We start from the raw sequence: 16,775 nt of genomic DNA, 5'->3' as shown, positions 1-16,775 counted from the left end.
AGAGACCGGTGTTAAAAGCCTACACATAGATGGCTGCTGAGTTGACCTTGACATTTGGTGTTAGTTGTTTGTGCTGGGTTGAGACCTCACAAATCTATGATGTTTCCTCGAGAAAATCTGTTCGAGGCCAATTTGCTAAAATTTTTCTTTTTACCCATTTCACTGCAAAAAAAGCATGGGGGGTGGAGCTCCCATACATCCTGCCACTTTAATACATACTTGAACCTAACCCCCGTCTAGATTTGTCCTGGCAAAATGTGTTAAAAAAAAAAGAAATTGAACAAATGGGCCTTAAACAAATGGGCCTGCCAACAAATGGGGTAGTGCCCACCTCACCACTTACAGATCCTCCCTACCCACCGCTACCTGGTGGAGGGAAGGTGGTTATACCCCTGAAATCATTCAGGGGAAAGGCTACCAGGAGCCAGTACAAGAATAAATGGACTAGGTTCTGTAACTGGGCTGACTCTAAGGAGATAAACCCCCTTACGTGCACGCTGGATGAAGAGCTCTCCTTCTCTGCACACCTTGCTCACTCAGGCGTGCAGGTGGACACATGCCGCACCTATTTGGCAGTCATAGGGGCCTAGAGAAATTCTGAGGAGGAGGTCTTCTCGTCTTCCAACCCAATAGTCAAGAGACATTTGGCAGGCCTCTCCAGGCTCTACCCGCCCATCAAAAAAAAACACCTAGTGTGGGACAACAATTTAGTGTTGGGCCCTATGGCGCACAAGCCCTTCGAGCCAATGGCGTCCGCGAACATCAGGCTGGTCACCATTAAGATAGCTCTGCTAGTGGGCCTCACCTCTGCTTGCAGAGTCAGCGAGATCCAGGCTCAGAACCCTATACGACTTTTCACAAGGATAAGGTGATCCTGCGGACACACCCCGCATTCCTACCTAAGGTACCCTCTGCTTTCCATCTAAACTACGTTTTTGCTGACCCTAAAGATGAGGCTCAGAGGCTCTTGCACTGTCTGGATGTCAGACGCGCTCTGAAATTCTATCTGGAGAGGACCAAGGGCTTCCGCAAGTCGGACGCACTGTTTGTCACCTTCAGGGGCTGGGGGGGTCAAGGCCCGGGTATTAGGCATCTAAGGCCTCTATAGCATGGTGGATGGTTTTGGTCATCAAGGAGGCCTACGCGGGGAAGCACAAACCACGTACTCTTAGTCCATAGTCCCCTTACTTCCATACGTCCAGCCATCCTCCCTCTAATAATGCTGGTGCCGTTAGGCAATGTTAAATATTGGCGACGCATCATTGGGGACTGAGGAGTGGCACCGGTGGGCAGAGCCAGGGGAGCGCACGCACCCAGGGCTGTGCCCCTCTGCGCCTCTAAATTTAAAGGGCTAGAGGGTTTTTTCTGGTGAAAAAGGTTCTGTCTCCTGTCCCTAGCGAGGGACGCCCATGCATTATGGAGTAAAGGGGACTATGGACTAAGAGTACGTTAGTCACTATGGGGAGTAACTTATAATTTATCATGTTTGCTTTACCATTGACATCCAGTAAATAATACTATACCACGTTAAGAAAATATAGCCATCCAGGATGGCTGCCAAATAACCCACACCCCCTCATTTCAGCAACCTCTGGCCTGCGCAAACTCTAGTATGCACACAAACCTACAGCATCCTCACTATTTCACATGTGCACACATACTGCATTCACTTTTCATTCACCTTTGCGTGCCGAAACATACACTTGTTCATTCACACGCACACACACACACACTCTCATTCACACAAGCACTTGCACCCAAACCCACACATACATTAATTCTTGACTTTTTTCGTACCTTAAGCCCCAGTGTGACATTGATTTTGGCCCTGCAGGCGTATAAGGATGAGTAGAGGCTAAAGTGCCTACTCCACCCTCACCCTTCTACAAACCAAGAATCGACACAATCATGAATGTAAAATGGGCACAAATAAGAGATATACAGTCTTAACATTTGTGGTAACGTGGGCTAAGGGAAGGCTATATTATGAGGGGTTTCAATGTTATTCAGTAGCGAACCAAACAGTGAAGTATAACAGTTCAAAATAAAGAAGTGTCCAATCACGGTTCTATAATGAGATATATATATATATATATAATTTAATGAAAAACACCATATGCAAAAATAACTAAATGCAAATCCACTACACAAAAGCTGCACCTGAGGAAAGAATACAGAATCTGTAAAGATGGCAGATGCAGCATTCTGGGTAATTAGGTGTGAAAGACAAGTAAAAGCCACAAGGTTCTTTAAATAGATATGTTCTTGGGTGCAAAATAGATCAAAGTGACCTAGTCAGTCTCTATGGCTCACAATGTACCAGGAAGTCAGTTGTCAGGCAATAATACCTTTTGCAGTGTCTTGGTAGTTTGTCAATGGCAAACCAGGCTTATCAGCGCTGTTTGTGAGTTAATCAGTTCAAGATGCAGCAGTCGCAGTCGTCCAGCAGCAAGCATATGTCAATATAGGGTTGAACTGACAAAAGGTGTGGTTCGAAGCATTACTCAAGTGATGCACATCATGGAGATCACCCTGTATGGTTCGGCGGTCGAGGTTTGACATCGGTGTAGATCGGAGACTGTATGCTAATGCGAGTCGGTTCGATGTGAGGGCTTGAAGGATACAGTTCGGTGAGAACGCCAGGGTCAGTTTGGTCATCAACTTGATTGGCGATGAAGAGGCTGGTGGTTCAAATGGCGGTTTTGAACTATGCAAGTACAGCAGCACTTCTTTGTTCGAGCAGAGGCAATGACTCTCCTCAGCTCGTTCAGTGTGGCAGTGAACTGGTTCGAACAGGTGGAACTGCGGTTCAAATTTAGAGTGCCAAAGGCAGCTCTAGAGGGTCTGATAGGTCAAACTGGGTCTAACACGCTCAAATGTATTTTATTTATTTTGGCATTTGGGCGCTGGTTCCTGTGAAGCTTGATACAGGTAGGCGGTAATGTTACTTGCATACATGAATGTCACTTGTTACATTTCAACATGAAGTATACTGATGGTACAATTACATGCACATGTGAGGGTTATAGATACAGAGTAGTCATGGTTGCATCAGTCAATCATAGGTCTTGCATGAATCACCAAGATTTGAGGCTTTTGCGGAAGGACCAGTAGGATGAGGGAGGAGGATCTGGGTATCATCTGCATAGTTGGTGTAGGAGATACCCAGATCATCTGGGAGGTCGAAGAGGGGCTTCGTAAAGATGTTGTACAGCATCGGGGAGATGCAGGAACCTTTAGGAACACTGCAAGTGACTGAGTCTGAAGGGGCAGCTGCTGAGTTGAAGACCCTCATTGTTCTAGAGGAAGGGCTTCATCCACACTGTAGCTTTAGTGGAGAAGAGGGCCGCTGAGGAGAAGTGTTGGCAAAAGATTTTATGGTCATCCAGATCAAAAGCCACTGAGAGGTCCAGCAGAAGGAGGAGGGCCAAATTACCATTGTCTAGGGTCTCATCCATTTGGATTTTTAAATCCAGGAGTGCTGATTCTGTTCCATCATGAGTCACAGCCGTTGGACTGTGAAATTACATGAATCCTGTCTGTCTTGGCACTCAGGAGTTTTAGTTCCACTCCAGATTCTCATGGAAAAGATGGGTCCTTTTCTTGGCGTCCCACACCCGGCAGAGGTTGGCACACACCTTCAGGGGTCCTTCAACACAGTGAGGTCCTGGGCAGCAGTGGGACTGGCAGGGACGCAGGTCTCTTTGCAGCAGCAATCCCACCACTCCCCGAATGGTCCCTGGGGATGGTGAAGGGAAAGAGCTTGCCTTTTTCTTGGAACACCTCACTTCCCCTCAAAACTGCACCCCCAACAGGGTCCAATGCAATCTTCCTGGTGGTTTGACATCTAGACAGGATTCAAATGAGTTGTAGGAGATCCCTTCTTTTAAAGGCAAAAGTCTACAGCTGAATTGGACCAAATCAAGGCTGATTTTAAGGGCCCAATCCCTCTTCTTGGAACAAGCAGACTTTGCCTTCTGACATCACACCCAAAGTGGTTTGTGCTACAGGAATTGGAGGGGACTGGAAGGAAACAGAGCTAGAAAAAAACAAGATGGTTGCACCTTCCTCCAGCCTTCAGGAGCTCCCTTTGTCTACACTAACTCTCACTCCTTTCCCCTCCCAATAGAATCAAAGACAATTTGATGGGTAGCACCCTGGTGTGAGGCTACTCCTTTTGAAGATGGGTGTGGCCTTTGATTCCTGTTCCCATGACGGCTTCCTGTGAAGTGGCTTTCTCTCTAAGGGAGGGTGTTTGGTACCCTCACAAGGGAACAGAGAGACAATCACCAAGGCTACAGTCTTGCTAGAAGCAGCGACAGCCTATCGGGGAAGAACCCATATAACCCTTCTGCAGCTGAACTGGGCTCACAGGGCTGACTCATGATATCAAATTGATGTGGCTTGAATAACTTTGAGAGATGCTGGCCACCATTCTCTAAACTCGAGTAAGGCTTATAGTTCTAGTTTAGTGGGCCACCAGGACAGCCTTCTCATAGATATGTAGTTATTGGAACCGGGGTGCATATCTTGAATGCAGCCTGTGCACTGTAGAGAATTGTCTCTGCAGCTGTCAATAGGGGCACATGTGACACCGGAACCTACTCTCTACCAACTGGAGAGCAGGCACTGCAGATCAGGCTACTGACGTAACTGTGCATAGGTCTACATTATGTTTTTGGCATGGAGCATATTAAATACATTTAATAACTCACATTTTATTAATTTGATAAACAATTGAAAAAGCTAGAGCTTCTACACCCTTGCCAGATTGCAGTTCCTCACACCTGGTCATGACTCCTCATCGGTCCTCATGCTGCTTGCCATGGGTGCCCTCCATCTTCCATGCAGCAAGAAAGGAAGCAGGAAAGCTCCTGGTTCCTGCACATGCCCAGAGGAGCCAGACCGCTCATTGATAGACACCCATGGGTGTCAGAATGTTCATCTGGGACTGGAGATGGGGGTGGGGGAGCGGTACAAAAGTGCCCTCCTTGGACATTCTGATCTGCCGTTTCCAGAGCCTGCATCCTCAATGGGCCGCCCGACATTGTATGGCCCATGGGGCCTGCGCACTGGGGAATAGAAACTGTCAAAAGGAAACCATGTTTCTCTTTGACACGTTAAGACAGCCAAGGAGCGCTTCCTCGGCTGCTTGTTGAAGCTGTGAGAGTGCCCAGTGTTCTCACTGGGCCAGCCTGGCTCGTCCAGAATGGGTGACTGGTTGGCACCCCGTCACCCATCATGGACGAGCCACCACTGATTCCTAGCTCGTGTAACATCCTACATTTCTGTGTTCTTTGTCATTCCTTGACATCAATACAGCTTTTGACTAACACAATTCTTCCCTTCTCAGCCGACAACATTTGAAAATTGGAAGTTGGAGCATCTCACATTGCACAATAGTGTTCTGTTTTGCCTGAAAGCCCAGTTGGCATGGAGAATTTACTTTATCTGAAGCTCACTCCTTAAGGTGTTGCTGAAGATTTTGGTGTGTATGAAGGAGCGAAATGGACTGATAACCAGGTTAATCTCAGCTCTTTGCCACGAAGAGGAACTGAGCAGTTGCTTTTGATAATATTAAAGGGGTTAATCGAAAGTACTTCCCGAACAAGATTTTCCTTTTTTGTAAATTCAAAGGGAGTACCATTGGCAACTTGTTTAACTGAATGAACTGTCTTTCTCAACAATAGTTTTTTCTTTTCTTTTCTGGAAGCATATTTGTTATGCCTTATTAAAAGCAATGAATTCTCAAGGTGCCCATGCAAGATTATTGTTGAAATAGCAGCCCCTTGAGTGGCCGACCACTTCAAAGGAGGAACCTTATTTGATCAGTTATGCCCGACGCTCATTTTATAATTACCATTAAGTAGATTTCATAGGCTTTTGGCTGTGAGTATTTGTATTCTTTGGGACCTCATCTACCACTACTTTGGATACAATATGATCTTTTAAATAAAATGCATGACATTTAGTTCAACCATGAGCTCATTTTGTTGCCATTCATTCCTTCCACATTCTCATCATGTTTGTCAGTTTTCCTAATGTCAATTTAGAAAACTATTTTGTTATCTGCCGCAAATCAACTATATTTTTCACTTTTAAAATAGTAACCAGAATAAAAGGTTTGAAAGACGTTTATTTTCAAACTAAATGCATTAAATCAACTTCACTAAAACTTTAGATTCGGAGGGAGGACTATGGACATGCCATATATGCACCTAAATGAAATATGTTCTTTTTTAGCATACTGATTTTTGCATTTTCAAGTTCTTCACAAACATTTAGCAACAGTGTTATTGGATGTTTTTGAAGTTGCTTCTATATCTCCATTGTTTTTTTTAACAGACTGGAAATGGTACTAATTTCCTTCACTGATATTTTATATAAATTGGAGCACATTTTGGAGATTATATTTGGTACCACTCTGGTACCACTCTATGGGATAATAATGTCTTCTGATATTTGAGCGACCTATGGGTATGTAGTGCAATAGAAGAAATACATTATTGTTATTTATTATTATCAGTACTCTTTACAGACAAGTATTGTTGCATGCAATGTGGTATGCAATTTTAAATAACAAGTATTTTCTGTGCCTTTTTTAAGCATTTCAAGAAACAGAAGAGACTTATCCCTGAAAGAACGGTTTGGAAGTACTTTGTTCAGCTGTGCAGTGCACTGGAACACATGCATTCTAGGCGTGTGATGCATAGAGGTAACATACTGTAGGCCAACTGTTGAGTTAAATAAAAAAAATGAGGTGAATCTCGATGAAGGTATGATCTGCTGGCAACTGGTGATTCTGAGAAAGTCTTTGTACACTACGTTTTTTCTGATACAGATTAAGAAGCAAAGTATCTCTTGGTGCTGTAAGCAGATTCATATCATTGAATTTCTGAAAAAGGAAAAGAACTTCCTTGGCCTTTTTTAAGTACATACAATGTTCATCTAGTCTTGTGACTGAAGTAAGGGAATTCAAAAAATACAACCGAAAATAATTTGCAGTCAGTGGTGCATCGATGTCTTGCTTGAAGATTTCAAGGTTAACCAATTTGTTGTTGATAGGTTTTACTTGGTATATTCTACTTTTTTGTGTTTACTTTGCATGTGCTATTTTCTGTAAAGTATAGATAAAAGATTACCTGCAACATTCCCAACCTTCTGGAGTCCTTTGGGTGTCATCATTCTTTGTGCTCACTCTTTCCTTTACTTTTTCCCCATTCACTGTGGTCTCTCTGTAAGCATTTGCTTTTCGCTGCCATTTTGCCGCCTAATTCTGTATGTTGTTACTCTTCCTCATTTTGTGGCTGTCTCGTCCCCTATAGTGTCAACCTGATTCGGTCTTCTATACCTCCTTTTTTCTGTTTTTGATTTTTCTCATACTCTGTACTTTCTGCTGCATTGTGCCTTCTTGCTTTCTCATTCCTTGTGCTCTTTCCCTATGATGTCCTTCTCATTTGTGTTAATTGTTGTTCTTGCCCTCATTTCCTGTTGTCTTTTATTGGCTTCTTTATTTTCTGGGATGTCACTTGTGATCTCTATCTCATCTTTCATTCCATTTTTCCGTTTCCTCCTTCCATTATATTTTTATATTTCCCATGTTCTTCTTTTTCTTTCTGCTTTGCTATCCTGGTGCTCATGCATTGCTTTTCAGCGGAAATGAAAAGAATGCCTGTGACCTCACAGCAAGCTTTTAAAAAATTATGCAGTAACTGTCCAGCATTATATGGCTTGCATGCATGAGAAGGCAATGGGAGCCAGAAAAGGACTTGTTGTTGCCGCCTCCTTAACCTCTGGGTAGTAGAAATCAACATACCCTGATGAAGTAGGAATTACATACAAAAGGAAAAGAATTATGAATTTAGCTTGACATCTCTACATTCCAATTCCTGTTTGACACCCAATTACAAGATTCTAGACAGGAACATATCAATCATAAAAGGGGCCGTGTGGTGCTAATCTTCCCAACATGCTACAACTACTCACTAATGCTATGTGAAAACTGCATATCATTTCAACATATGGTGGTGAAATGCTCTATGAACACGAACACGCCCATTGGCACAATTGTCTACTGACCTCAGAGATCCAGAAAACAATTCCTAGAGTATTGTCTGCACCGAATGGAATTGAATACTCCTCATAACTGAATTGTAGTGGCAGGATATCGCGATCGTCACTTGGCAAACCCTACTAAAACCAACTTGGGCTTGCCATACGTCCAGCCTAGGTTTTAGTCAACTAGTGCTTTGTCCCAGCCATACAATTGCCACATCCTGGATATTGTTCTGACTAGAGCTGTCTCTATCATACATATTGAGCTATTTACCCTTTTCTGGTCTGACCATTGTCTAATCTCAGGAAGATTTCATCCTAAGAACAAACAAGGTAACACTTCTACAGATGAACATGTTACCCATATTAATTACAGACCTTAAAACAAGATCTTCTGTCATGATTTTGCTGATGTTTTCAACCACATCAACGCCCAGACAAACAACATCTTTGACGTAGAAGAATGAGTCTCTACATATTTCCGGTTGTACGTGTTATTATCGAGGTAACTTTCTTTGTTTGCACAATACTCTTTTATTTTCCCTGTGGCTATTTTAGTCAACATTTTTTTTAATTGGGGAGCTCAACTCCTCCCTACACCCGTCTAACCCACCGCCCCTAAGCCCCTACTATCAAACATACAACATATATAATATATTGGACGAAAATGACCACAGGGACAAAATGCATGAGTAATGTGCAAAAGAGGAAAGTGGCATACACCTTTTCCCAAGGCATTGAGAAATCTTTAGGTATCCTGGCTCTCCAAAAAAATAAAAAAATAAAATAAAGGTGGGTTCCAAAGACCATCTTCTATGCTTTCTTTTTAAGTGAGCTATGTCTACATTAGCAGATGTTAGAGCAACATTGACTCCTCTCCAGTGATAAAAAAGATAAATCTGCCCGCCAAATTCACAATGGACCCTTTCAAAAATAGATTTGATAGAAGAAAGTCATATATCCAAAGGAGGATCTTAGAAGCTCAGAACATGTCTTCCAAGATATTTAATATACTAACATTAAGGGGGTACCCCTGAGAACAGCAAGGATGGGAGTTGAGTAATCATGAAAACATATCTGTGGCCCCTGCTGTGAATTGAGAAACTAAAATAGTTTAAAGATTAATTTGAAAAGATTGTGCATCTATAAAGATATCACACCAGGTCAAACCCTTGCAAAAAGTCATTTCGTATCCTTCACATAATATGCAAGGATTAATGATTAACAATGATTTTAGTTAACATTCAACACAAGCAAAGTCTATTGTTTTAACATAAAAGCATACAGGAGACAATATTCAGATCAAATTTGATGTGAAAAAAGAAAAAGAACACTTAATAAAGCATACAATATTCTGATCAAACTAATGAAAAAGAAACAAACTTGATTTTGTTTCAATACAAAGAAAAATTATATAAAAATATAAAAAGACAATTGATTGGTCTTATTTCTATGTACAGTTACAAATCTGTTTATGATCCAGGATCTTAACACATGAATCATGAGGCAATTTGTCACTCATATGGGCATGCTGTTTTGATGTCCATATATGAAGTCTGACCACGTTATTTAAACCTTGAATGAATAAACTCATTCTTGATCAGAGTTGTAACAAATCTGTAAAAATAGTTTGTATCAGAAAATCGATCAATTTCCTTCAACCACTCATGACGTCGTCTTTCAGTAGCCAACACCCTTGCCCCCAACTATTATCACCCAGTTTGTCCACTTCTACCACTTTTACAGTGACATACTTTTTTAAGGTCTTCTTGAAAATTAAAACCTCATCAACATTGACATACCCTCCCATCGCCTCTGTGCTTTGCCTCCTTGTCCAAAGGGAATACGCCTTTTACATTGAAAAAAGCCATCTTACATGCCAAGGCTGCCTCCCTCAATATTAGAATTGCCAATTCAAACTCTGATTAAAAAATAACTATTCGCTATTCTCAAATAACTAGAAACTCCAATTCCCCAAGTTTCTACGTTCCTCAAAGACTCTAAGTGGTGCAATTCCATACAGACTGCCCTACCTCACAGAATAGATATGCTAAAAGTTAAAATCTGGGGGGGAAAGAGCTTGTATTTTGCAACTGCCTCTGCCCACTCACATGCCCATTGAAATCAGTACTGATGCCCCACTGTTTAACGTTAATAAGATTACCACACAAGAAACGTGCCAAATCCTACTGAGTCTTAAGCGTTCTAGATGCAAAGGGCACATGGTCTTTGCCCACACCTGCAACTATGTATGTGCCATTGCACTCAAATCCCCTTATTGATTGCTCCATGTCTACTATACCTGCACCATCTGTTGTGCCCATGCCATCACCTGCCTGTGTTGATAATGCCTTGTATACTATGCCTGCACCATTTGCTTGCCCATGCCATCACCTGCCTGTGGGGATCTTGTCACGCCTAGCATGCCTGTGCCATCTGCCACGCCCACGCCATTATCTGCCTCCACACCCCAATTGACTGCCACTCTCAGCTGTGCTTTGGTCAACGCACGCTCTGTACCTGCCCATGCCCTTGATATCCATGATCTCATCAAGGATAACCTCGACCTCTTGATAATTACAGAGACCTGGCTCAATGAAAGCTCGGGCCCGGCACTGTCTCGCCATCCCAACAGGGTACATGATCTTCAGAAAAGACCGTACTCACCAGAGAGGTGGGGGATTGGCCCTTATTGCCAGGGAAACTCTCTATTAGGGAAGTTGAAGGGTAACTTGGTCAGAACTGTTACTATCTCCCACTCAAAATCAACCTCTCCCACAACTGCACCACTACTATGCACATTGTATATCGGCCTCCGGGTCCTATCGCCGAATTCCAGGATACCCTCAATCTCTCCCTGTCTGACAACATTAAAAAGATGTCTCAAGTCCTGCTCTTGCGTGATCTGAATCTAGGCCTTAACGACCCTAAGGATTCCCACGCCAAAACCCTCAAAGCCTGAACCACCCTGGGTTTCTCAAAAACAATCTCTGAACTTAACCACATCTAAGGACGCACATTGGACTGGATTAGTCATCGCAACTGTTCTATCCAAATCACAGCCAACACTCCAATCCCTTGGTCTGACCACCACTATATTCAATTCAAACTCGATACGAAAAAAGGGCCCCCTAGGCCCACTATCCCATATCCAGCAGCCTTTGCGAGAAGCTCGCGTAAATTGACAGCCAAAAACATTGCACCCTTTCTAATGGTGCCCGCTCTGCAGGCCCCATTCTCCAAAAACCCAGAAACTCTAGCCAACACCTTTAAACACATTGTCACCCAAGCTGTTGACGCTATCGCCCCCCTTGCCCTAAAGAAAGCCAAAAAAGTCAAAACACTCAACGCCTGGTTCTCTAAGGAGCTGCTTGACCAATGCTCCGAGAAAAGGCTTGCCCTCTCTGCCTGGAAAGCCAACCCTTCTGAAGTCACTAGAAGTGCCTTTTAAGGCCATTTCCAAAACCTACAAATCCAATATCACCCAGGCCAAAGCCACTTCATTCAACTCAAGGATTAATAATGCTAAATCAGGGTCCAAAGAAATCTTCACCATCTTCAGAGAGCTGGAAAACCATTCACTCCCCCACCCACTCTTCTCAAGGACGAAAGTTGGTGTAACAGCATTCAGTCTGCCATGTTAGACACACTCAATACTCTGCAAACTAAAATCCGGGGCCATCAAAAAAGCACTTAACCTACTCATAGCCAACCTGCAGAGTAACGCGCCTACGGTCACCAAGTCTAAATCCTCCCCACCTTTTGACTTTAAAGGTATGACTGAATTGGAAGTTATCGCCCTGCTGAAGTCCATCAAACCATTTAACTGTAAGGGGATGCATGCCCAGCCCAACTCATCAAAGACTCGGCACACATCCTCGCCCTTTTCCGAACCGCCTTCATTAACTTGTCCTTCCAGGCAGGCCACGTTCCAACTGGACTCAAGGAAGCCTAGTTACGTCCGCTCCTTAAAAAACTATCACTTGACCCAACGGTCCCAGGGAACTATAGGCCCATCACCACCGTCCCATTTCTACTAAAAATCTTGGACAAAGCAGCCTACCTGCAGGTCCAAAAATTCCTGCAAGATAACCGTCTCCTCAGCTTGCGGCAGTCTGGCTTCCGCCCACGACATGGCACCGAAACTGCGCTCCTAGACTTAAAAAATCAAATGGACGATCTCGGAGACGCAGGCAAACCTGCGCTCCTTCTGCTCCTTGATTTATCTTCAGCCTTTGACTTGGTGGATCATAACACTCTATGCCGCCATCTCGCGACTGCGGCTAACTTCTCCCCCAAAGCATGTGCCTGGATCACCTTCTTTCTCCAAGAGAGGGCCATGAAAGTCTTTTCCAACTCAGCCTGTGCCACCTCAAGCCACGTCAAATGTGGAGTTCCACAAGGCTCCTGCATCACACCCACGCTCTACAACATCTTCACCAGGCCTCTGTTCCGCATTCTTGATTCCCTGTGCATCTCGTATACCAATTATGCGGATGACACAAAGGTGCTTATCCCACACACTGGCAACTATGAGGCAGATATGAATACTCTCACCACCATCTACTTCACGATCCAATCCTGGATGGTGGACAATTGGTTATGCCTCAATAGTGAGAAAACGGAACTTCTGCTTATCGGCTCGCCCACTACCCTGGCCAGCCTTGATAAGCAGTATATGTCCTTCACTATTGATAATATTCCCATGAAGGTATCCAATAATGTCAAGACACTTCGAGTTTACCTAGACTTGGATCTGACCATGGACAGACAGGTTAATGCTATTGCTTCCTCGTCGGCCTATTACTCCAAAGTTCTGAACGCAGCCAGACACTTCTTATCCCACCAGAACTGCCTCACCATTGCCAGGGCAAGAATTGGATCTAGGCTTGACTATTGCAGTGCCCTCCTTGTAGGGACTTCTTGCAAAAACCTGGCTAAATTCCAACTGGTTCAGAACAACGCCCTTGGGCGGCCACAGGAACGAGAAGGCAGGCTCACTGGCTCCCTGTCAAAGAGAGATTTGATTTTAAAACCCTCTCCCTCACACATAAATGCTTCCATGATCTTGCACCCCCGTACCTTGTCCAAAGAATTACTAAACACAGCCGCACGAGACCTCTGAGGAAGGGTTATTCCAACATGATTCTCACTCCCAAGACACAAAGAGCCAGCACTGGGGGTTCTAGTTTTCCCACGATGGCAGTCTCCCACTGGAATGCCGTTCCCACTAACCTAAGATTGATCGAGTCCCACCAAGCATTCCGCAAAGCAATCAAAAACTTAGCTCTTTGTCTGACTGTATACTGTCAATGATCACTGATACAATAATGACTGCATTGTAAAACGTATCAGTGTATGCAACTCTGACTTCACCTGTTTTATATGTAGTCATTTTCTACTAATGTACTTGTAACCAAGAGACCTCCCTGGTCGCCTGTAAACCACTTAATCAAAATCTCCTACAAAAATGAATGTAACAGCGCCTCAATGCCTCAGGGCTGTAAGTGCGCTATACAAATACAAATAAATATCTGTCCGGCAACCCTAATCAAAGATTGTTGCAATGAGCTTGCCACATTCATCACAGCGTTTGTCAATGCCTCCTTCAACTGGGGCTTAGTATCTACATGCCTCAAGGTAGCATGGGTCCTCCCTCTATTGAAGAAATCGACACTGGACCCCACCATTGCGAATAACTACCGTCCCATCACCACCATGCCGTTCCTCCTCAAAATCCTTGACAGAGCTGCCTACCAACAAATCCAACGCCATCTAGAAACCAACCAGATTCTAGGCATCCGCCAATTGGGCTTCCGTCCTGGACACAGTACAGAGTCTGCACTTCTGGAACTAAAAATCCAGCTGAACTCTTATCAGATATGAAGGAAAGTTGGCTATGCTCCTTCTTGATTTGTCCGCAGCCTTAGACTTAGTCTACCATAACATCCTATGTCACCACATTACTTCCGCTGCAGCATTCTCACAGGAAGCTGCCACCTTGATAGCCTCCTTCCTCGAAGGGAGAGAGATGAAAGTCCCCCAAGGATCTTGTGTCTCGCCCACGCTCTATAACATCTTTAAAAAGCCCCTCTTTGACCACCTGGTCTCCCTTGGCATAGCTTATATCAACTATGCTGATGACACACAGATACTCCTCCCACTCCCAGGTACTTACCACATTGACTCTGCCTCTCTCAGTTCCACTTATGCCACCATCCAAGCATGGATGGCGACCCACGGCTTGTGCCTCAACAACGAGAAAACTGAACTTCTCATTGTTGGTCCATCAGCTGCCCTAAACACTTGACTCTCAATACTCCAACTTCAACATCGACGGATCTGTGATCTTTGTCTCCTCATCAGTAAAAACACTGGAAGTCTACCTTGATGTCACTCTCTCCCTAACACGCCAAATAAGCGCCATCTCCTCGGCAGCAGATTACACAACAAAATCACTCAATGCTGCCAGGCCCTTCCTATCCACCGGCAACTGCATAGCAGTTGCCCGAGCAGTGGTGGGTTATATGCTTGATTACTGCAATGCCCTCTTTGTGGGCATCTCAAATCAGAATCTAAAAAGACTACATCCAAAATTATGCTTTATGTGCTGCCCTCAATATCCCACGATCAGATCACATCTCCGCCACCCGTAGAGCTGCCCACTTGCTACTCATTAATGAAAGAATCATCTTCAAGACATTCTCATTCACCCACAAATGCATCTCGAACTCAGCCATACCTTATCTGACCCAGAAAATTGTCAAAGCTCTAGCACGCGGACGAGAGCCCCATACTCCCACATGCTGGTCCAACCTAAATTCAAACGAGCCAAAGCAGGAGGATGTAGCTTTCCAGTTCTTCCGCCAAGCACTGGAACACCCTCCCCCCTGCCCTGAGAGCCAAAGAATTTTACTGGATCTTCTGCAAAGCCCTAAAAACTTGGCTGTTCACCTAGTCGAACCACCTCACCACATCACTTTGGCTTTGTTGCCTCTAATTTTGATAACACCTGTACCTATGCTTTGGTAATTATAACAGTTAAAAGGTAACTATGCCTCTGCCACTCCATGGACCCCATGTAACTGGTAAAAGTGCCCTGATGACTACGGGTTTGTGTGCGCTCTACAAATGGAATAAATAAATAGGACCCAAGGTCTTGTCTATTTGGGAAGTACTGGGATGAAAAAGAACATGCTAGACCCCAGATGATCTAGGAATGAGATGGGTTGGCACCGCGGAACAATGAAGATCAAACCTGGGAAACAGAACTAGGATTTTACCCTTTTACCAAGAATTTGCTTGCAACAAGTTTAAAGGTTGACAACGAACTAGACCTTTTGTCGAAACCAGCCGAAGGAGGCATTAGGTGCAAGGAATCTCCACAGCAGGAGATTTGAATCCTGTCCAGGAACTGACGCAGAACAGAGGATGCAGAAGGGGAGCCATGAAACCTCCTGAAGGGCTTCACAGGAGCAGAGCTGTGTCAGCCGCTCAGAAGAAGGGAAGCTGAGCAACCCGAGAACAGGCGATGCCAGACTAACGCAGATGCTGCCTGATGAAGCAGAGAGGTGCAGTCCAGCCCCAGGAAGCCCTGACAAGGTACAGAGTCCCAAAGCAAGGTAACAGGGTGGTATGTGAAAGCTGTCAGAGGGAGCACAGGGACACTCACCAGGCGGGCATAGGCAGCTCCCTCGTGGCCTAGTAGCGAGAAAGCATTTACAGGCTCATTGGAGGAACAGGGAGGTGCTAAGGTGGCACACACGAACTATGAGGGGTGAGGGGAACCCCCAACAACCAGAGAAGGGTCTGCGGCCCTAAGAGCTACACAGAGGCAAGTCATCTTGCTTGTAGCAGTACTTGGCAGGAGAATGAGCCAAGTCTTCCAAATTACAAGGGCAGAGAAAAAGAGTCTGGGACTTGCACCCAAACAAGGATAAAGATGCAAGTAATCTTCCTTGTAGCTCTACTTGGCAAGCAAGGAGACCAAGTGGGTTATACTTGGGAAACCTAGGACAAGGATCATATTGGTATATGATCTGTTGAGAAAGAAGGAAAGCAGTGTAACAAGGAACAGGGGAAGTGAGTCATTCCCCCAGAGTATTGATGAGGGTAAAGCGACTGTGAAACCAAGATACCAGGAGAAGGTAGCCATTCTCTTCGTAGTGCTAGATCCACAGGGAAAAGCAAAGAAGCATGGGGAAGGGAGTCATTCCCCCAGGTTGGAGAAAAGTCGCTGTCAAGAGTAATTTATCCAATACAACAAAGAAATTAAACATTATAAAGAAAATGTGTAGTAATAAAGCTGCTAATAACCAAAAATAAAGTAATAAGTTAAATAACTAAGTTCGAGTGATAAAACAGAGGAAAGGTTGTTCTGATTATGAGGAATACAAAATTACCCAATCCAAGATGGCGGGGACGCTATTTGCGATGTATGACGTAATCATATCAACACAGATGCATCTGCGTCATAACACCCAATAAAAGCTGGCCATTTTCGTATCTCCTGCTGCAATCGAACCGCGAGGAAACCGGAGAGAAAACTTCACTGCCATACAGGTAAGAAAATCACTCTGAATAATGGCCTAGTATTGATTCAGTCAAGCTATCGAATTGTAAATATATAAAAAATAGGAGGAAAGGATTATAATGTTAAACAATTTGTATGTCGACATAGGAGGACCAAGAACCCACAGCAAAGTCTAAAGGATATTAAT

The 16,775-nt window shown here is 44.1% G+C and overlaps 1 protein-coding gene across 1 annotated transcript in view; it reads left to right on the top strand.

Moving 5' to 3' along the window:
- NEK7 (NIMA related kinase 7) overlaps positions 1-16,775 on the top strand; it is a 1,199,876-nt gene that overhangs the window by 622,799 nt on the left and 560,302 nt on the right. Inside the window, exon 6 of the mRNA XM_069641506.1 lies at positions 6,607-6,715. Within this exon, the coding sequence (XP_069497607.1) occupies positions 6,607-6,715 (109 nt within the window). The remainder of the gene's footprint in view (positions 1-6,606; positions 6,716-16,775) is intronic.

The sequence above is a fragment of the Ambystoma mexicanum genome, chromosome 1q, assembly GCF_040938575.1.
Source record: "Ambystoma mexicanum isolate Mex_15411 chromosome 1q, UKY_AmexF1_1, whole genome shotgun sequence".
NCBI classification, from domain to species: domain Eukaryota; kingdom Metazoa; phylum Chordata; class Amphibia; order Caudata; family Ambystomatidae; genus Ambystoma; species Ambystoma mexicanum.
Note: the sequence above shows the minus strand (reverse complement) of the source record. Positions and strands in the feature narration are given on the sequence as shown.